General features: G+C 46.1%; 1 protein-coding gene across 1 annotated transcript in view; it reads left to right on the forward strand.

The window, feature by feature from the left end:
• Positions 1 to 22,731, forward strand: part of LOC147455157 (protein ROOT PRIMORDIUM DEFECTIVE 1-like) — a 34,035-nt gene extending 11,304 nt beyond the window's left edge. The window contains exon 2 of the mRNA XM_086513997.1: positions 20,398 to 22,731. Within this exon, the coding sequence (XP_086370123.1) occupies positions 20,629 to 21,987 (1,359 nt within the window). The 5' untranslated portion in view covers positions 20,398 to 20,628 and the 3' untranslated portion in view covers positions 21,988 to 22,731. The remainder of the gene's footprint in view (positions 1 to 20,397) is intronic.
• The last annotated feature ends 240 nt before the right edge of the window (positions 22,732 to 22,971 follow it).

The following is a 22,971-nucleotide window of genomic DNA, read 5'->3' on the forward strand; positions in this document are numbered from 1 at the left end:
TTCGGTCTCAGCAGGAGACTAAAGCTATGGTATGGTGCAGCTCTTGTCGCTCTCCAGGGCATCCTCCATAGGACTGTCTCCTTCGGGCTTATTGCCACTTCTGCGAAAAATCTGGGCACGAAGCCAAGGATTGCTACTATATCAAGGGATTGTGGCAAATTCAACAAATTCTAGGTCCTCTCCAACAAGGGCTAGCACGTGCATCCAACATGGTCTCACCCTATGGCCATCAAAACCCGTTGCCACCTCTGTTGACAACATCTCCTATGCAGCAAGGTATGCACAACAACTTTGCATCTCCCAGCTTTTATCATGCTAGTACTTCTTTAGTCCCCCAAAGCTTCTACACGTCAGCATCCGGTCCCATGCAGCAAGGGCAGAGACCACCTCGCCCCTCCAATAGGCCAATTTTGTCCTATAGGTGCGGAGAGTATGGACATTATCAGAGCAAATGTCCGTTGCCAGAAGGGTCTCCTCATTGCTGACATTGTCCCGAAGCTAAGGATCACTATAGTAAGGACTGCCCAAAACAACGAGCATCCACATCTGCAAGCACAAACCAGAACCAGCAGGAGTTTACATTCCCAAAGCTTAACCTCATCACAATCAGCACCATTCCACAGGGCCCGCCTTCCACTCTTGTAGTTGCCTCTCGAGATGGGTTGAAGCAAGTGGAAGAGCCGGCTGGTGTGCTCACACGGGCACAGAGAGCTGCTCTTGGGCTCAGCCTCCCTGGTCCAATTTTTACATCTCCTGTCACACAAATGAGTCAAACTCCCTTAGTAGCTGACAAACCAGCAGGCAGTGTCAAGAGCCAACCTACCTCGCTTCTATCAGATATTGATGGTGCTTTCATGGAAGTAGTAGAGGACTTGCAGAAGCTTAAGATACCAGAGCAAGATCTAATCAAAGGAAACAAGCCCACAGCAGAGTCTATCTTGAAAAACTTCTTTCAGCAAGTGTCACTGTACGACATGCTTCGACTTGATGCAAATTTTAGAAGTGACACCCTTTCCATCATCCAATCTTTGTACCCTGGTGCAGGGCCTAGTGGCGGGCACCTACTTGTGCAGCCCTTGGAGTCCTACATGATTTCATATCCAGCTGCTCCCCTCACCGACTACAAAAGTCCTCGTCTCACTCTGTCTATTCTTGGGCATCAATTCTCAGGCGTCATAGTGGATGGTGGATCTGGGATCAATTTGATGCCAGAATTTACTATGTTGGCCTTAGGTCTGCAGCCTACCCGCCTTGCTCTATTCACTGTTACATTAGCAGACCAGAGGACAATCTACCCTGTGGGCATAGTAGAGAAGGTGCCTCTGATGGTACAAGACTTTACATTTAGCTTGGATTTTGTGGTGGTCAGTCTTCCTCAGGTGGAAGGAGGATTTCCTTTGCTGATTGGTAGACCATGGTTGCGGCATACTAAGGCACTTCATGATTGGGGAAACGATGCCATGTGGATTCATACTCCTAGCTCCCCCATGCAACCAATTCGGCTCGAAGGAGGTATGGATCTAGTGGTTCATCACAACTCATTGTCAGTATAGTCCAACCCGGACCCTGAGCAGTCCATCCCACATGACGGGTCTGACGAAGACCTGCTGCAGTGGTTGGAAGCTACCGCCTCGATGCCATGCTATGTGGTCTCTTTTCGAAACTCACCTGTGTCGATAACACTCTCTCTCTCCCAGCTCCTCAGGCGGACACCAATGTCCCAAGTCCTACCACAGACAGTGTACCAGTCGAAGAAGTAAGTGTGTTAGTCCGTGATTCTCATGATTCAAATGTTCCTCTGATAAAAGCCGTCGGCCTCGGGGAACCTATACCGCATCATCGAAGGGGGAAGAAATCTCCTCTGCATGAACTCGCCAATGATTCCCCCCTTCCTCTAACATCTCCCAGGTCGGACGCCCCGCCCCCTCAAAAGCACTCTGTTATGTCTGTGTCTGAAGATTTACCCTTCGAGGAGCTTCCACTAGGATGGTTACAAGAAGAGTATGCGGAGTTTCCAATCGATCAAACACCAGCACATGATGTCTCGAAGCTCCAAGAGGCAACTCAACTCTCAACTTTTGAAGTACCCTCCACATTTACACCTCCTGACCCTGTCAAAAAAGTCAACCTGGGCGACCTTGACAACCCTCAGCACGTCCTCTTAGCAGCTTGGTTATGGGAGCATCCCACATTACTTGATCAGGTAGTTTCTTTTATTCACTCTTTTAAGGATGTTTTTGCTTGGTCCTACAAGGATTTGGAAGGGATCCCACCAGAATTGGGTCTCCACACTATCCCTCTGGTTGAAGGGGCTAAGCCTGTCAGAGGCCGAGCTTATAAGCTCAACCCAAAGTATGCAGAGGTTGTCAAGTCAGAGCTCGAAAAAATGCAAGAGGCAGGGATCATTGTACCTGTGGAGCACTCTGAGTGGTTATCACCCATGGTGATAGCGCCTAAGAAGCAATCCAATAAAATTCGGGTGTGCGTAGATTACCGCGCTCTGAATAAGGTAACTATCCCAGATGGTTTCTCCACACCTTTCACTAAGCGTGTGCTCGAAGATGTAGCAGGGCATGTTTTGTACAGTTTCATGGATGGGTTTAGTGGATACAATCAGTTGGGCATCCATCCAGGTGATTAGCTGAAAACGGCCTTTGTGACTCCCTGGGGTATTTTTATCTACACTTGAATGTCTTTTGGGTTGAAAAACCCTCCACCTTCTTTCAATCGGGAGGTATATCTCATCTTTTGTCCTCTGCTTACGGGTCATCTTCGCATCTTCATGGACGATCTTTTGACCTTCTCAGGTGCTCAATGTTCAACCCCAGTGGAAAATCTAGAGGAACACCTCGCTCAGCTCTCTGCTGTCTTCCTCGGGTGCAGAGGCACGCCAAGAGCTAAATCCTAACAAATGTCAATTTTTGGTCACTGAGGACACACTTTTAGGCCATGTGGTGTCTGCTAAAGGTTTAGCACCTGACCCAGAGAAGATCGTGGCAATCTTAAAGTTACCACCTCCCATCAACCCAAAAGGGATGCAGAGCTTTGTAGGCCACACAGGCTATCATCGCAGGTTTATACGCATGTATGCACAGGTGGCTCAACCCCTAACACGCCTAACCAATGCTACTGTTCCCTTTCAATGGTCAAATGCAGAGGCTGAAGCTTTTGCATACCTCAAAAAACGCCTCACTGAAGCGCCTATCCTAGTAGCTCTCAATTGGGCTCTCCCTTTTCATGTACATACTGATGCCAGTCAACTGGCTGTGGAGGCTGTGCTGACTCAGCCTAGTAAGGAGTACAACCTGGATCGCCCTGTTCACTATGCAAGTCGCCTACTCACCAAGGCCGAACGCAACTATAGCACCACAGAAAGGGAAGGTTTAGCTATTGTGTATGCTCTGCAAAAATTTCGGCATTATTTATTAGGGGTTCACTTCACATGTATTATTGATCACCATGCCCTGCGCTATCTGCTCAACAAGCCGCAAGTTGTAGGTCGAGTATGGCGATGGCTACTGTTATATCAAGAATTTGATTTCGAAGTGGTACTCAGGCCCGACAAACATCATGTCCTTGCCGACCACCTCTCTCGCATCACACAGGTGAAGAAGCAACGGGGGTTGCAGACGACTTTCCAGATAGCGGTCTCTTTAAGGTGGATACCACTCCGGAATGGTACGGCGATGAGACGACTGTTGTTGAAGTCTAGGCCATTCACTCTGATTGGGGGCCAGCTATACAAGTCAGGTCAGGATGGGGTTCTCAGGCGGTGTGTCTCCCCTCATGAAGTGGAGTATATTTTGGAGGATGCCCACAGTGGTCCCACTAGTGGCCATTACCCTAGTCATAGCACTACCCAGAAGATTCTCAAGTGTGGCTTATGGTGGCCCTATATTTTTCGGGATGCAATTGCCTATGTAAAAGTATGTGATGTGTGTCAGCGCTGTGGCCCTAAACCAAGCAAGCAGTCAAACCGTCTTCTGTAGGTCTCTATGGTGTGGTTGCCCTTTGAGCAATGGGGCTTAGACTTTGTTGGTCCAATTACTCCATCTGCTCAACCAGGCAATCGTAAGTATCTCCTGGTAGCAACGGATTATGTAACAAAATGGGCCGAAGTGGTGGCTACCATCGACTGTACAACCGTCACTGTCGCAAAATTTTTGTATGAAAATATTTTTTGCAGGTTTGGGTGCCCTCTGGAAGTCACCAGTGATCGAGGTAGTGATTTTGTCAACGACCTGATCTCCACTCTCATCACGAATTACAAGATTTTTCATCGCAAGTCTTGTTCTCACTATCCTAGAGCAAATGGGTAGGTTGAAAGCACTAACAAAGTGCTAATCGCGCTTCTCAATAAAGCTTGTCATCTGCATCCAGCATCTTGGGCTTAGGCTATCCTCGAGACAGTTTGAGCTTATCGCACCTCCTTCAAGGCAACCACTAACTACACCCCATTTCAGCTAGCTTTTGGCGTAGAAGCAATTGCACCATATGAGTTCAACTCAGGTTCAACAAGAGTGGGCAGTGTTCGTGTCACAGCAGGGATTGTTCAGCAAACCTCTCGTCTCTCAATGTTAGAAGAAAGCAGGAGGTTAGCTTCACATGCTCTCCAAGCCGAGCAACTTCGTCGCAAAGCGTGGCATGATCGAAATCTCCGAAAGCGGAAAATAACGTAGGGTTCCCTGGTGCTACTCTATCAAGCTAAGTATTTGAAGAAAGCTAAGAAGCTGGTCCTAGCTTGGCAAGGACCATTCATGGTACAAGAGATTTTGCCACAGGGGGCTGTCCAGTTAGTCACTTTGGCAGGCGTTCCTTTGCCACTGGTAAACAGATCAAGGATTAAGTGCTATCACTCGCCCTAATTATATACAAATCTAATGATGATAGCCATCCCACCACCATATGATTATCCCCTCCTCAGCTCTGTATTTCTCTCTGGCTTACCATTTTCCCCTCTTCTCCAATCTTCCTCATGACAGTTCTTATCTTGAAAAACTCCCCTTGTTTCACTGCGTGCATCATTTATTGGTGTTCTGTCTCTGTTGCCTCTCTGTTCTTGTAATTTTCGAGGTTCAAGTCTCGTCGGATAGATCTTTTGATTATTGGATATTGTTCGGCAATTAAACCAGCTCAACTGCATCTCCCTTTTCCGGCTCTAACTTATAATGCACTCTCTCACGATCACATCTCTCTCTTTCCCTTTCTGGTGCTATCTCTTTTGTAATACTCCTCAAATTGCTTCAATCCTAATGTCTTCCTCCTTCCAAATTGATTCTCTGTTCCCTCTCTCTCACACACGTGCAAGGTAAGTTTCTCGAGGGCGTGAATTTCCTCTAATCTTTTCGGATAGCCAACCAGAGACTCCATAACCTAATAAAGATAAGTGCTAAAATTATTATTCTCTATCTCTGACAGCATATCTTGCTCTCTATCTCGGCCTTGTTCTTTCTTTTTCTCCCTCACTGTCCCCTTGCTTAATGTGTCCCATATCATCTCTTACCCTCGCCCCACCTCCCCTCCCCTCCCCCTGCTGTAAGGCTGTAAGGGTCGCCCCCCCCAATTCCTAATTCCCCTCGTCCTTTCCCCCTCTCTACACCTCACCCTAGCCACTAATTTCCCTCGCCCCGTATCGACTCCACTCTGTCTACACCTCCCCCTCGCCCTCTTCCCCCCTATCAACCCCTCGCCCCCTCCCCACCTATCGAGCCCTCGTCCCCCTCTCCAGCCCTCGCCCTCGCCCCCCTATCGAGCCCCCCCCCCCCCCCCCCCCCCCCTTCGCGCCCCTCCTCACCTATCGACCCCTCGCCTCCTCTCCAGACCTCGCCCTCGCCCCCCCTATCGAGCCGTTGCCCTCACCCCCTATTGACCCCTCGCCTCTGCAATATCTTATCTAGCCCTCGCCCCCCTTTTTTTAAATCCAGCCCTCGCCTCCCCTTTTTTTTTATCCAGCCCTCGCCCACCTATCGCCTTGCTCTCGCCGGCCTGTCGCGTAGAGCCTTGATCAAGGCTTGCCTTCGTCTCTATCTCTCGCCCTCGCACGGAACAACCTATTTTCTCCCTCCACCTATTAAAGCAACAACAGCCGGTCTGCACCAAACTGTCAAAGGCGTTAATCAACCGTTTTCACCTAGTGGTTTCTCAGAAGCACAGAAAGGAAAAGGAAGTTAGCAGAGTTGTAATTTTAGTTGGGATTGAGTTGCAGTTGTGTGAGAGACACAATGATGTATGTGCTGAGAAATGTATTCGCTGGGGATATTGTCTATGTATGATCTTGGGGACTCTACAAATCTACTCTGCAGTGAGTTTGCTATAAGCTGTTGAGTTCTATAAAGGACACTACTACAGTGCGTACAGTCAGCAACCAGTTGCTATGGCAGGAGGTAAAAAATTGTTGCCAAGGAAAAAGGCTCAACCTCACAGGGAGGAAATTTATGCAACTGAAGAAGTATCAGAACATAGCAGCCATGGGGTCACGAACATGACGTCTAGTGCTCCATCTAATGAAAGTTACAGGGCATCAAAGGCAGAGTCCAGCTCAGACGTGGACAGTGATAGCACCTCCGACAACGGCAGCTCAAGTGATCAAGAGAGATCCAAAAGGAAAACGAAAAATCATGAGTTATATGATTAGTTGAGGTTGCTAGGCCTGAAAAAACAAAACACAAAACAAAGTTTTCACTAAATTTCACATGCAGCAGCCCAAACCATCTCTGATAGATATTCTCTCACAGGACCAATTGGATAACTTGGGTATCAAATCTTTAGCTGAAGCTATCCTTCCTGATGACATACCCGTCGGCATGGTTCATCAGATGTTGAAATTTTTTCCAAAAGTTAGAGGTCACACTTTGACAGCTGCACGTCTAGGACATGCAATGGGGATGACCAACTTTCCCTCACTGCAGCCTAGTACCAGGTCTTACTCAAAGCTCTCCAAAGCTGATACCATAAAGGCATGTAAGGCATTATTCGAACCCGATCATCCTGAACTGCAGCATCACAAAGCTCTCTTAGCAGTTTTCAGATATTACTTTTTGGTGAGAGATGCGCAAGGACCAAAGGGGAAAGTAGAAGTATCCACCACGTTCCCACTATGTGATGGTCTTTACTGCTTAATCAAGAACATCCCTTGTGGGTTTCATCAGATCCTCTTTACATCATTGGAGACAAGGGCGAAAAGGTTTAGAGCACAAGTACAGTCAGCTCGATCCAGCTTCCAATGTTTTGTCGCGCCACTGTTGGCCTGGGCGATCAACATCCGTATCAACCCTTTGGAAGTGAATGAGGATATAGTAGTGCCACTGCCAGTAAAAAGGAAGTCTCTCGACACAGATGATCAGAAGAAGAAACAAAAGAAAAGAGTCAAAGTGGTCAAAGATACGACAGAGACACTACGACCTTTGCCATTTTCAGAGAGTCAGACTAGGGTGACAGTTCTTCCAAGACCTTCTTCTTCTAACTCCGTTCCCGTCTCTACAGTGCTGGAGGCCGTTGTGAGCTCCGATGTTCTTAGTACGCCCACTCCTGCTACTGAGGCGGTCTCTCTTCCACAGGTATCTCTTCCCATTGCTACCATCTATACTACTGCCACTGTTACCACACCATTCTCGGCAGCACCTGTGGTACCCTCGTCATTCTCTCCCATCTCCAACTCACCCACTGAACCTGCTATCATTGTCACCCCGATCACACCTATCACCCCAACCACTGCAGTGCCTCCGGGTAACCTTGCTACTACTACACCTCCAGGTGCTACTTCGTTGTTCAAAATCTCTGAAGAAAACCTACAAGAGTCAAGAAATATCATAGCAATGATTGAACTTGGTGCTGGGAAATTAGCAGCCATCCACCAGAAGTTTGCGAGTTGCAGAGAGTGCCATAGCTGATAGAGATGCTACAATTTTTGCCTTGCGTCAGGCTCTGCACGTGAAGTCACAGACTATTGATGACCTCAAGGCTCAAAGCTCAAATGCAAGGATTTCAGGACATGCTAATTAAAGGGGACATGCAGTTTTAGCAGCAGCCTCAGCCTACCATGGGGTACGGGTGGGTCCATCCAGCTAGATCAGTACTGCCGTCTATGGGATATGCTGCGTACAGTCATCGACAGTTTGGGGGAGTGCAGCTTCACAGCAGCAGTTTGATTACTATCCTCAGGGATTTCAGCAGCCTGGCACCTTTGGCTCCTTACCGCACATGTCATCCTCTTGACGGTTCCCTGTGATGGCTTTGCAGGCGCACATCGACATGGGTGTGCGAGTCGGCGGCCTCAGTACACTTCAGGCTAGGTACTCCCATCCGCCGAGCAGTAGGTGGCTGCTCCTTTCGTAGAGAGTCGGTTTGTGGATAGCTCTCATAGAGTACAGAGTTTTCCCATCAACCTGATGGCTCCACCTCCAGAGGTTGATACTTCGAGTGCAGCAGTGGCCACCACTCTATCTCTTGGATGACAGATTCAGGAGCTCACCATTGTACATATGCAGTAGCTAGTGGTTTTCTTTCACAGTTTTTCAGTCTTCCTCTCACCGAGACGGTGAGCGGTCTTGTGGCGGGCAACCTGTAGCATTCTATAGTGTCACTTTCACAAGACAGTTAGTACAGTTGGGACTTTACAGTTGGTCTTTGGTCTGGTTGGTTCACGCTGGACGGCCACGTTGGGCAGTGACACGTGGCAGGGATACGGTGGTCTAGTGGACATCGTGGCCAGGTCACCACCACCACTCAGTGGAGATAGACTTAGATGTTGTCATTTATGAGCCGTTGGTGGCTCTTTATGGTTGTATATATGAGGAGTAGCGGTTTGGTCATGGAGATCTTTACGGAGTCGTCTTGAGTGAGTCTATACACAGAGCACATCTTCACCATCCTTGCACATCTGGACTCGACACCCCATTGTACCTGAGAGTCCTGGGCTGGAGCTGAGTGTGCTGCCACGCCAGAGTTTGTATCAGTTCTTTGAGATAGTCGAGTCATTTGTTGTGGTCTACTGTCGCTGTTGTGTCTCTGTGAGCTGAGTTGTTGTCTATGGTTTCCTGTTTTCAGTCTATTTTGAGTGAGATTGTCACGCACATTAAATTGAGGAGCACCCACTGTAGAGAGCACGACACACTATCTGCGCTACAATGGGCCGCCATTACCGAATCTCATCCAAGGAGCCATCCTCCTCGGGAATGAGGTAGATCAAGCCCTCTCTCATGCTGTCAGGCATCTCTCTTGTGTGCAAGATGTATTGAAAAGCGCTGCAAAGGTCTGGGCCAAGCAAGTCCCAGTACTTCAGGAAAAAACTGGGAGTGAAACCATCCTCACCGGGACAACTACCTCGGGGAAGTGCTTTGAGGGCCGCATGGAGCTTCTCTAGCTGGAGAGCTAGCTCAAGCCTCTAGCACATCTCCTCAGTCACAAAACAAGGCCTCTGTTCTCAAACTTGCTCTCTGCATGTATCCCGACGCTCTGACTGAGGCTATGCTGACAGCAGGTCACGGTAAAAGTCAGTAGTAATTGATTATTGCACGCATATCCTCTGGCTCTGAGGCAACTGACTCGTCAGATCTCCTCAATTGGTTGACACTGGTGTGCGCATGAGGAGGTCCCACTACCTCAAAGAAAGACCTAGTCACCCTGTCACCCACCTGAGTCCACTGAGATGCCTGTCGATGGAAAGCAAATTCATGACGCCTCTCCTCTATGGTGGCAAGCTCCTGTCGAGCCTGCTGCAACTGCTCCTCCCGAAGGACTGTCTAAATGCTGCTCCTGCATCCTCTGCAAGGAAGCAACGCCCCGTCGGAGACGTTGCTCCTCCCTCGCTGCAGCCAAGCGGCGGGCCGTAGACTCATGGAGAAAGAAACAGCTAAGCTGAGCAAGTCCAGAGGCCACTCTGTCAGCAGGAGAGTCTTGCGTGTCCAAGCCCTCTGTCCAAAGAGCTACCACTCGCTCTCTGAGCTCGGAGTCCAACAAGATCCTCTCAGGGATGCGTAGCATTGTGCTGCCCCTCCTCTGTCTATCTGTCACCGTGAGAATCATTGGTTCATGGTCCGGAAAAGATGTCCCAGCCAAGATGCAAACTGACCCACCCAAGTCACAGATATGGTCACTAGCATAGAAGCGATCTATCCGAGATAGATTCACTCCTCCCACTTTGCGGTCCGAGCGAGAGAAGGCCAAGTTGTCTGGGGGCCTCACAAAGTCAAAATGCTGCCAAACATTTGAAACCCTCAAAGTTATACGTAGCCTTTCCCAGGCTGCTAACTCAGCTCCGTGCGCAGTAGCATGGCTACCTCCAATCCTATCAGAAGGATCCTCTAGCATGTTGAAGTCACCCCCAATGCACCATTGCTCTGCATGCGGCAGAGACTCTACAATGTGAGACCAACACTTTGCACGTGCACTTACCACATTGGACGCATAGATGTTCAGCAAGCCCAAGAGGCAGCTCTGAACCTCCATAGTAATCCACTGAGCCCTGCCAGGCACAATAATACCTCTGCCCACAATGGCCTATGCCAAGAGTCCGCAATTGTCACGTGACACATCCAACCCTATGTCTCCGTGGACAAGCTACAGCATGATCAGGGTTCAGTTCAGTCAAGTCAGTCTAGAATAAGAAGTGATCTAGCACTTTTGTGAGTCTGCTCGCAGACCGTGCATGTCCAGGCACTTAGATTAGATGGATATCCTCTGGTTGCACACAGCATGACCATCAGATTCCAGTCAAATCCCATAGTAGCATTTTTACAGTGCATAGGCCTATTTTCCCTATTTTTGACATTTTTCACTTATTATTTTTAAGTGACTTTTGTTGGAAAGTAGGTAGGGCAATTTTGCTAAGTTTGTATATAAGCAAACCAAAGCTAGCACTTTCTGGCAGAAGAGGCAGCAGGAGCACCATTGCTCAACAGGCAACTTCTCAGCAAAACCCCAAGCCCTAGTGTTTTTGCTCCACAGCAACCACCTAGCGTTTTTGGACCAGATCAGCCAGCGTTTTTGCTCTTGCAGATCCCTGGCGATAGAAGACTCAACAAGAGACCTAGCGTTTTGCAGTTGCAGGCCATCCGGCGACAGCAGAGCCATTTTCAGCCCTAGTGTTTTTGATTTGCAGATCAGCCCCAGCGTTTTGCAGATTTACTACGACGGAACATCAAGAACCACCAGTGTTATCAATTTTTAGCCCTTAAACACCGCAAATCAAGTCCTGAACCTCGCAGACCTCACCTTCCCGCAAAGTTCTCGCCGCACGGTCAATTTCCGCAAGGTTTACAGTTTCAGCCCGGAAAACGTAGATTTCAGCATCTGCGTTTTTCAGCGCGTCGTCGTTGCATCGTCGTCATCGACATCGTCACCGACATAGATTCAGAATTCAGGAGATACAAGATTTGCAGATTTCAGCCATTAGCGTTTTCAGATTTCAGCCATCTCATCGTCGTCCTCTTCATCGTCGGCAAGTCCAAGCATTGTAGAGATTTGTGCAATCATAAGTAGACCGCTCTCGCTATAGAGAGTGGGGCCTTCGGAGGAGGGTTTTACGTCGTCTCTGGTGTCGTATTCTCTTCTCTATCTCTCAGTCTCATACACTTGCACGCACAGTGTCCATTCACTTTGTTTGTGATCATAGCACTCTCTCATTAAGAACGGAAGGCTCTCCTTTTCATAAGAATAAAAGGAACCTTGAGCACAGTTCGGAGCGCTCATCTTGAGCAAAGCGCAAACATTCATTCAGCTGCACCTAACATTGGTATCAGAGCTTTGGCAGTGTTCTGTATCACTCAAGGAAAGAACCACAAGAATCACAAGGATTTTTTTGCTTGTTGCGGTCGCACGAACCCAAGTTCGCTTGGGCGTGTCGATTCCTAATCGTTTTTTTGAAGAGTGACAGGAATCCCAAGAAAGAAGGGCTTGTCCAACCTCCCCTTGTACCTCTTTTCACTCATTGAGAGTGGACCGTGCACTTAGCGGCCGGCCAATCGACGTGAGGTGGGAAAAAGCAACCTTGGTGTGAGCGCAAGGCCGCCAAGGGTTGCGCCCGCGGAAAAGAGTAGAACTCGGGTGAAGAGAAGATCCTTCTCGAACACAGATTGCAAGAGAAAGAAGAACCCAAGAACCTCAAGAAACCCATGAATCAAGACCCACAAGAACCCAAGTTCCTCGTGAACTTAAGAATCCAAGACCACAAGAACCCATAAGAACCCACGACTTCAGTGGATGGTCATCACTCGAAGCGGAATGGATACTTCGCTTGGAGGTGATGAGCATGAGAGAGGCGAAGAAGAATTTTTCCCACCAGGAGGTTTTTTTGACCCTCCCCCTTCCCCATCTACGCCAAGGATTGCACTAACTCCTATGGAGGAGTTGGAGCAGATGTTTATGGAGAAGAAGTTAGAACGCGAAGCAAGAAGAGTAGAAAGGATGGCAGAAATGGATCGCAGACACGTTGAAAGAAAAGCAGCCATAGAGCGTGAGCATGAGCAAGCGCGACACATGCAAGAGTTGTTCCGACTCTTTTCTCAAGTGCAGGCACAAATGCAAGAGATTCGGGAAAAAGAGATTCTCTCAGTCTCTTCTTCTCCAAAGCATGATACACAAGATTTGCATGATAATTTGAATGACAAGCATGATGATTTGCATGCTGATCAAGATGTGATTTCTCACAAGCATGATGATTTGCATGCTGATCAAGGTGTGATTTCTCACGAGCATGATGATTTGCATGAAGATGATGTGATTGTTCACAAATGAAGTGTTAGTTGATACTTTCTCTAGTGAAGCTAACCTCATTGCAGATTCGATCAATCACAAAGAATCGATTTTGGCTTTCGAGTCGAGGTCCACAGATCCCCACAAGAAGATTCGATAGATCCTGAAGAACCGATCTTGGCTCTCGAGCCTAGGTCCAAAGAACCCTCACATGAAGTACTATGTGTTCGCATGATTAGTCAGCACGCATTGTACGAGTGTTTCATTCGTGATCGTTTCCTGCATTTTCCTTAGCGCCTTTATGTGATCCCTTTTCCTAGGCATGGCATTGTACGTTGAGCACGTTTCACTCATGAATGAGCACGAATGTATGCGGATTGTTCATGAAAAGCTGAAAAGTATGCATTCAAGGAAGTCACATTCCATGTCTCTTCCTTGGCATGACACAGTTTCCGAACGAGCACATGAAAGTATGAGCACCAAGTGTGGGCATTTCCATTGTGTTTTGCCACAGTTGATTGCTCTAGGTCATAAGAGAAAGATTCGATCTCATAGTTTGCATGTGTGTGGTGAACAGTTTGGCACTCCCTCTCTTTGTTCATCTACATTGCATGCAGAGTCTTTTAGGAAGTCAAGATTTTTTCCACTCACTTTACATGGAATAGGTATGTTCATGGTTTTGTGTTGGAAATGGTTTTAGGAATTTTTAGCCATGGAGATTCTTGAAGAAGAAAGAAGCATGACTCTCGACAAAGTTGAAGCATCGAAGGAGCCACAAAAGACTGTATAGGAGGATACATCATGGCTGAAGAACAAGTGATTTATGCTAAGGAAGGTAGATATTATCAATGTCACGTCACGGATCACATTAAGAAGGCTTGTCCTAAGACAGCCTCACCTAAAGAACCAAAGGCAGCCACAGCAACCACACGCACTATAATGAACCAAGTTGAATCTTCTCATGACTCTGACACACACATTGATGAGTCTCTCATGAAGTATTATGGTCATGTAAAGGGTCAGCGTTTTATCATATTGTTTGATCCAGGCAGTATGCATGATGTGATTAGTGCCTCTCTTGTTGAGAGAGCTCGCCTAGAGGTTAGTCAGAAATCTCCTCTCAAGGTTTCTGGCTTCGCTCCTAGTATGGACTCTCTCATCACGAAAGAGTGCCTTGATGTGATGTTTACCGTTCAACAAGGTTCTTTCCGTCGGAAATTTCTTGTGTCTCCTCTCTTAGGATGCGATATGATTTTGGGCATAAGATGGTTTTGTGAGCTTAACCCTCTCATTGATTGGGAGGCCAACACTCACACTTTAAATGCCAAAAGTGACTCCCCCCTCATCATTCGTGCTGAGGAGGGCTTGCATTCTTTGCCTCTCATCTCTTATGTGCAAGTAAAGCATGAATTACGACGAGGAGCACAAGCGGCATTCATCTATGCTGCTCCAGTTTCCCAGAGTATTCAGGCTCCAGCTAACTATTCAGGTTTGTTTACCAAGTTTAAATGTCACAAGACAGGCACCACGGGCCGATAGAAAAGAACAGACTGAACAGACTTTTAGCACTTCAATAACAATTGAACTGAGAGAGAGAGAGACAATACGCGACACGGAGTGGCGGAATTTCACCCCAGAGAGTATTGGCCCCAAACCTTGGCGCCCCTTTCGGTATTTCTTTATATTCCATCAACACAGTACAAGCTGGTACTCCAGACTCTGCACCTTCTCCAGGAAGCATACCAGAGAATGAGCCCTAGCCTCATATTTAAAGGCCCTTGGCGTGAAAAGCAGTTACAGTAAAAAGCCTTTAAAACTTAAAAGCTTCTGGTCCAAAAGCAAAGCCAAAAACTGCCAGCGTAAATCACGGAAATCCGTACAGTCTACCACGTCATCAGCCAGTGCAAAACACGTTAGGGTTAGGGTTTTTGCAGTTTTAGGGTTTCTGGTAGCAGAATTAGGGTTTGCAGGTTTTAGGGTTAGGGTTTTCAGAATTAGGGTTTCTGACAAAAATTAGGGTTAGGGTTTTTGCTCTCAAGCAACCACGTCATCACTTTGTGACACTTCTTCTGTTACTTGTTCTTCTTAGGGTTTAGGCCCCTCGGCCGGTAGCTCCGTTCTTCAGTAGGTCGACACGTCAGCAGTTTGTTATATTAAAAATCTCTTTTTGCAAGATGATCTTCCACCTCGTCTCCCACCCGAGCGGCCGGAGGACCATCGCATTGAGCTTATGGAGGGGGCATAGCCTGTGAGTAAGACTCCCTATCGTTTGAACAAGACACTGGAGGAAGAGTTAGAGCGACAACTCATGAAGTTGGTGGCTAGAGGATTGATACGTCCTAGTGTAAGTCCTTTTGCTGCTCCTATTTTGTTTGTTCGCAAGAAGGATGGTTCGTCTCGTTTGTGTATTGATTACAGGGTATTAAACAAGATGACCGTCAAGAACAAGTTTCCGATGCCTCGCATTGAGTATATCCTAGATAGGCTCTATGGGGCTAAGGTTTTCAGCAAGGTCGATTTCAAGAGTGGATACCATCAGGTACGGGTATTCAAAGGCGACATCTTCAAGACCGCTTTTCGCACCGAGCGAGGGCAATGAGAGTATATTGTTATGCCTTTTGGATTGACAGGTGCCGTGGGTACATTTAATCGTCTCATGGTAGGTCGTTTCAGCGATATGGTCGGTGTATGTGTGTTCATCTTTTTGGATGATATTCTCATTTTTTCTGCATCGCGGAAACAATATGAAGAGATGTCGAAAGGGTACTAACCCGTTTGGATGAGTGTCAGTTGTACATTGCAGCTAAGAAGTTTGAATTTTTTCTTACTGAAGTTACTTATTTGGGTTATATCATTTCTGCAGAAGGCGTCAAGCTAGCTGCCGCGAAGGTGGAACAGGTTCGTAATTGGGATTTGCCCAAAACTGCATATAATGTGCGTTCTTTTCTTGGGTTATGTTAAGCATATAGTTCGCACATAGAGAATTTTGCAGGCATTGCTGCACCTATGACTGATGTTTTGAAAAGGGTAAAGACTTGCCGTCAACGCGTAGACTTGCCCAAGGCAGCCAATGAGGCTTTCGCAGCTGTCAAGGTTGCGGTGACAAAAGCACCGTGTCTTATCCTTGCCTCTTGGGATGATCCCTTTGAGGTATGGACGGATGTGAGCAATGTCGCCATAGGCGCTGTGCTTCAGCAGCATGGTCGCACTGTAGCTTTCCTTAGCCGGAAGCTCAATAGTGCGGAAAAGAATTATTCAGTTTATGATAAAGAACTTTTGTCTGTCATTCACTCTCTTAAGCATTGAAAGCATTTTCTGTATGGTAGAGAGTTTATAGTTCGCATAGATTATAAAGCCCTCAAGTGGCTCCAGTCTATGCCTAGTGCACATTGGAGTGATCGCCAAGCACGGTGGTCACAATTTTTTGAGCAATTTGGAGGTTTGATTGAGTATGTGCTTGGAAAAGCTAACCCTGTTGCAAATGCGTTGAGTCTCAAAGGACAGATTTTGGCTCTTGAGTCAAGATCCACATTTTCTATTCAGGGTGAGTCTTTCGATAGCATGAAGAATCAGTATGCGGATTCCGAGTTTGGTAAGCATTGGTTGCAAGCTCTTGCTTCCCAAGGGCTAAGCAACTATCTCATTCGTGATGGTTTGTTGTATTTTCGTCAACGTTTATGTGTGTTGCCCTCTCTTAGGCCAACCATATTGCATGATGCACATGATTCTGTCACGGGTGGGCACAGGGGAATGAACACCACTTTGGGAAAAATTGAAAGATTCTTTGTTGGCCTAAAATGCGAAAGGATGTGTTTCGTTATGTCACACAGTGCACTATATGTCAAAAAGTAAAAGCTTCTCGGGGTAAGCAGCAATGCCTCTTGCTTCCACTGCCTATTCTCGATTGACCTTTTCAAGATATTTTCATGGATTTTGTGACTAACCTAACACCAAGTTTGTATTCAAGGAACACTAAATGTTTGACAATTGTTGATCGTTTCAGCAAGTTTTGCATGTTGATTCCTTGTAAAGCCACAGTTACTGCACAAGATGTAGCACGGTTGTTCATTAAGCATTGGTACCCCCTCTGTGGTTTGCCAAAATCAATTGTTTTAGATAGGGATGTTAAGTTCACGTCCAATTTTTGGCGCGCACTCTTTGACACTAAGTTGAATTTTTCATCAGCTTTTTATCCACAGTCAGATGGTGAAACAGAATTTTACAATCAATTGGCTTTTGATGTTTTAAAGTCATATGTGCATGATCAGCAGTCTGAGTGGGAGCTCTATCTCCCATTGGTTCAGGCTATTTTGAATGACTCTTTTTCTTCTGCCATTGGTCGAACTCCGTATGAGGCAGCTTTTGGCTGTCCGTTCCGGTCACTTTTGACTCGCTTGGTCAGTCAAAAATGCCTGATGCCAATGCTGAAAGTCAATCATTGGATGGGATTTCTGAGAGTGTGAAGCTTCGGCTAAGCAAGGCTCATGAATCTTATTCACGGTAGGCTAACAAGGATTGTCAGGACGTTTCGATCAAGGAAGGAGATTAAGTGTATTTAAGAATCAGAAGCAATATCTTAAGCAAATTGGAAAGAAGTGTCCCAAGATGTCTTTTCGTATGTATGGTCTATTTCCAGTCATTAAAAAGATAAATGAGATTTCAATGAAATTACGGTTGCTTAACTCATGGTCAATGCACAACGTTTTCTATGTTTCTTGGTTGAAAGTGCTTCAGGGAACACCTCCAAAGGACATTTCGGAAGAAGAAGAACCGGAGATCATCGATGAAGCTGAAGTCATGGAGCCGGAGCAAGTGTTGTTGCATCGGTTTCGACATGGTTCGAAGAAGCAAGTGAGACAATACTTTTTGAAGTTCAAGGATCGAGGGACCCACGAAGGGGTGTGGGTCGACGAAGAGTTTTTCAAAGACTATCTAGAGTTGTTGGCAGACTACAAGGAAGCCATGCAGTTCGGTACTGGTACCTCACTTTAAAAAGGAGGGGATGTCACGTGACACATCCAACCCTATGTATCCATGGACAAGCTACTTCATAACAAGGGTTCCGTCAGTCTAGTCAGTCTAGATTAGAAGTGTTATGGCACTTTCGTGAGTCTGTTCACAGACCGTGCATGCCCAGGCACTTAGTGTAGATGCATATCCTCTTGTTGCACACAGCATGATCATAAGCATTCCCATCAGAATCCATCAGAATCCTTTAGGGGAATTTTCTAGTGTATTTCATCTATTTTTCCTATTTTCACTTATTATTTTAAATGACTTTTGTTGGAAACTAAGTAGGGCAAATTAGGTAAGATAATATATGAGTAAACCAAGGCTAGCACTATTTGGCAGATGAGCAAGGAGAACACAAGCCTCGGCAACAGGTTCTCCCTCTCTCTCAGCAAGACTCCCAACCCTTGGGCGGTTTCCTCCAAGCAAGCTCTCCCTAGCGTTTTTCATCAGCGTCGCCATAGCCTTCCAGTGATTGGCGTTTTCAGCAGATACCTCCATCGCCAAGTATCATCAAGGCTAGCGTTTTTCATCCAAGCATTGGTCGCCACCGATCTCAGCCCTTGGGCGATTTCAGCAGGCCTTTTTCAGCCCATTTCCATAGCCATTTCAGCCCCACAACAGTAGCAGATTTTCAGCCATAAAGCCCAACAAATCAGCGTTTTTCTTTTGCGTTTTCAGCAGTAGCAGAATTCAGCCAGCAGCGTTTTTGGACAGCAGTACAGGAACAACAGAATTCAGCCCTTAGATCGGTCTCGCCATCCCCGTTGTCGTCATCGATCTAGCCTAGACTTGCATCAGTCACATGCATCCACTTTGTACCGGTTTGTGCAATCAATAGTAGACCACTCTCGCCAACGAGAGTGGGGCCTTCGGAGGAGGGTTTTACATCGTCCTCAGTGTCGTATTTCTCTTCTCTCTATCTCTCAGTCTCATACACTTGCACACAGTGTCCATTCACTTTGTTTATGATCATTGCACTCTCTCATTAAGAACGGAAGGCTCTCCCTTCCATAAGAACAAAAAGGAACCTTGAGCATATTATGGAGCACTCATCTTGAGGAAGAACAACATTCATTCCGCTGCACCTAACAGCCCAAGTTGGCTACAAGACGGCGCTCTCAACCACAACAGGCCCAGTAGAGTGCTGTTCTACAACAGGATCATGCACAACAACTGAATCCACTACTGCATTTGCAAAATTCTGCCCACACTTGTCATTCCAAGTGAAGCCCATGACACAAAATACCAGATGGAACAATTTCATCACCAAAACTGAGATCATGAATTGTACATCTGTCACATACAAATTTGACAACAAGACCAAGTCTAGCAAGTGCAGATACAGACAAAAGGTTTTTCTTGATCCTAAGTATATAAAGTGCATCAAAAGTATATAAAGTGCATCAACAAGTATGAAAGAATTGCCATTTGCAGCAGTCAGCACAATCTTTAAACTCTCTTTATCGGATAAGAGGCATTGTTGGCACAAGTGATTGAACTTCCATGAGGGACATCCTCGAGAGAGGTAAACAAGTCACGATGAGAGGTAATGTGCTTTGTAGCACCACTTTCAAAGTACCACACATGAGCATCTGCAACAACTGACATACATGCATCATGGACAGAAGGATCATAAGTGCACACTAGCAGATGTTCCGTCTTTGTTTGTGGTCCATGGAGATTTTCAAAGACATCATTGCGGCGTGGGCCACTGTGTGTCGATATGTTCTTCCCGCAGATGTATGCAGGACTACAGAGAGTGCACTAGATTCAGATTGCAGATGCTACATGATATTCCTTGGACGAGGGGGACTTTCTATGATACCTTACAGGAGCAGATGATAGTGGAGGCTAGTTATTTCGTGGATCTTAGACAATTTGCAGATTGTATGAGAGTCAGATTAGTGTGCCTTGGGAAAGTTGGTTTGGTCAGATGCTCATCTTGGTACCCTCCCATGGCTTTTGTAGCGGAGGATAAGTGGGTTCCTCCTCCCTCTCTTACAATTTGGCTGTGCAGGAGATATTGCATCTTATTTTGGAGTACCACATCCAAAGATGATGGAATGGATGGTGATGATTTTGGAGGCACAGCACAAGTGTTTTTCAGTCCCATGGCTTTTATGGGCCCAGGGCTGCTACAAGAGGGTTCTTATAATAGATTTTCATAGCATTTTGGTAACCAACACTGGTGTATGTGGCTTAGCTACACCACCGGAGGTGGAGTGAGCCTTTGGCAGATTTGCGTAGGCTTCCCGCAGTCAGTTAGAGATTCTTTACCACTTTCATGATTGAGTCTATCTTATCATTCGATGTATCATGTGGTTGTATGGTCTCACTGTATGTCTTCAGGATTTTTCCCATATTGCTTCTATATGGACCTTTGGTTGACTTTTATGTAGTGCAAAGGGTCACAAGCCCACCTTTTGCAAGAGCCAGAGACAACCCCCCCCCCCCTTCCAGCGGCCACCACACACCAAAAAAACACACTTTTTTTTTTGTAAATCGAACACACACACACACACACACACACACACACACACACACACACACTCATGCTCATGCTCATGAACACACAGGCACCCTTATGTCTGTCATTTGCACACTAGTATTTACAGTAAGAATTGCACTCATACCCTCATGCACACTCTTTCTTTCTGTTTATTAAGCGATTGATCGTGTCATGCCTTGTGACAGATATCGAAAAGGCTTTTGTGCTTGCCGCAATGATGAGCTGGGGATGTGCAGCTGGCCAGCATCAACCATGAGGCTTTAGTGCCATGTATCAAGTGAGCTGCATCGAATGGAAATTCTAATTAGTACATTGGTGAAACATCAACCTGGTGGGTAGAACTTGAAGCTATGTACAGGAACCTTGGGACTTCCTAGTGAGACAAAAGACAAGTGCTTACCTCAACTGGGAGAAGTATGGCCATCCGAAGGCTCTTGCTAAGGGCTTATTTTAGCTCTTTGCTCTCTCCTTTTCCATCACCCGTCTTGACTGGAAGGAGTCCTAGCTTGCATGTAAATCCCCTCCTTCAGAAGCAATTTGTGCGTGAGTTCAACTTCACAACACCTCGTCTCAAGGTCAAGATCAAGAAGGATCGGCCTCTTGATGGAGTAGCATCGAAGGTGAAGGAGCTTCATCCTGTTATTGTCATCAAAGACCTCATCGTAAAGTTTCCTAAAAAGGCCATCCCCTTCCGACTTATTACCATGAAACGCAGAGAGCTAGGCCTCAGAATGAGTGACGCCAAGGTGGAACATCTCATGAAGCGCTATCCGAATGCCTTTGAGTTCTTCATCCATCCAGAGGACAAGCAGCCGTGGTGCAAGCTGACCCCTCATTTTATCGACCTCTTGAAGGAAGAAAAACTTATTTACATGCAGCAAGAGCCCATGGTTGTAGAGAAACTGAGGAAGCTGCTTATGCTAGCCAAAAATCACCAGATTTGCATGGACAAGCTCTTATCAGCTGCGAGGTTCTTTGGCTTCCCCGATGATTTTCCAGAAAGTGTTGTACCAAAATATCCCCAGTATTTCCGTGTGCTCAATCCTAAAAAAAAATATCGAGCTTTAGAGCTTGTGGAATGGGATGAAAGACTGGCAATCACAGAGTTTGAGAAGAAAGCCAAGTTAACGGCTCAAGAAAAGGGCTTGGGGGAAATTGAGACAAGAGGAAAGCCCCTTCCTTTCAAGATGAAATATTCAGCAGGGATGCAAATAAGGAAGAAGGTTCTTCAGAAGATAGACAGGTGGCAAAAGCTTCCTTACATATGTCCCTACCAACGGGCAGATTGGGTCGATGAAGGGTCGGTGCTGGCAGAGCGGAAGGTAGCGGCCCTTCTTCATGAAGTTTTAAGCCTCACTCTTGAGAAGAAGATTTTGATAGAAGTTATTGGAGACTTCATAGAGGAGTTCAATCTGCCAGATAGAGTTGCCAGGGCGTTCAATAGGTTTCCAGGGATATTTTATATCAGTTTAAAAGGGGATGTTCATACAATCTTCTTGAGAGAGGCCTACAACAAAAGGCATCTTGTCGAAGAACATCCTCTCACTCGGTTAAAGTGGAAGTACCACAAGATGATCCAAGATGGGCCTCGGCTACGTTCTATGGGTTTTAAAGCTAGTAAAATAGTGGAAAATGTAGGCACCATTCCACTGCGGCCGGTAAAAATTGATTGTTTGGTTACTGAGGATGAGGCCTCTTCAGATGAGGTTGAGTCAGGTGATGAATTTGTGTTTACTGACAGTGAAAGGGAAGCTGAAGGAAAAAGCATTACTTGAAGTTGTCAGTGCTAATGAATAGAGTATCTTTGTGATGTTCAAGAGTGGGTACTGTTTATATTCTTGGTGTTATCTGCATGGTTATTCCTTGATAATGTTGGGGGTTATTCATTAAGATATCAGCTCATTGAACAGCATAGAAGTAAAGCAGCCCATAGGGCAGCTTTGTTCTTAGCTCAATTCCTGGTTCTTGTGAGGTTTTTTTTCAAGAAAGCCAACACTGCTCACTCCCATGTAACTCCAGCGTTAGCTTTTTATGAGTTTGAGAGAGACAGAGAGAGAGCTTCTTTACCACTTAATGATTAGAGTTTCCTATCCTTTGATGTATCCTATGTTGTAGGGGTATATTACCCCATGATGTCATTGTATATCTTCCAGGGGTTTTCCCATATTTCTTGTATATGGACCTTTGGTACATATGTCAAGTCACCTACTCCACCTACGCGGAACGTTGTATTTTCCCCTTCTAAATCTTCAGCTAGTCATTCCACTATTAACCGGTTTGCTGCACATGCTACAAGGCAATCACCCTCCATCCCTTTCTTCAATCAGAATCCTACACCCACCTCTAGAACCTCCTCTACACTTACACCTAGTTGTACCCCTAGTGCCAAAAATTTGTTGTACTTTTGAATGGTTGTAGGATATTCTCAAGGATGAAGTCGGCCGAAGATTACTCTCCCAAACTCAACCACCGAAGAACTGTATTATTTTTCATCTAACCTATTGGAATGCTTTCATGGACTACTTGAGGTTTGTTCTAGCCTTTTTTGAGCTATTTTTGTATGGACTTCAAATCATAACTAATGAAATGTGGGACATCTTATGTTTTGCATGGTCTTTTTTGGACCTCATCAAGCTTATAGTATGCAATGCTAAGGATGTTTTTACTTGCCCCACTGAACCTATATGTCATTGTACTAAATCAATACCCGATTATCACCTATATTTTATACATGTTTTGTTTTTGCTTCTTGAGAATAA

The sequence above is a fragment of the Adiantum capillus-veneris genome, chromosome 6, assembly GCF_014529385.1.
Source record: "Adiantum capillus-veneris isolate H3 chromosome 6, ASM1452938v2, whole genome shotgun sequence".
Taxonomy (NCBI): domain Eukaryota; kingdom Viridiplantae; phylum Streptophyta; class Polypodiopsida; order Polypodiales; family Pteridaceae; genus Adiantum; species Adiantum capillus-veneris.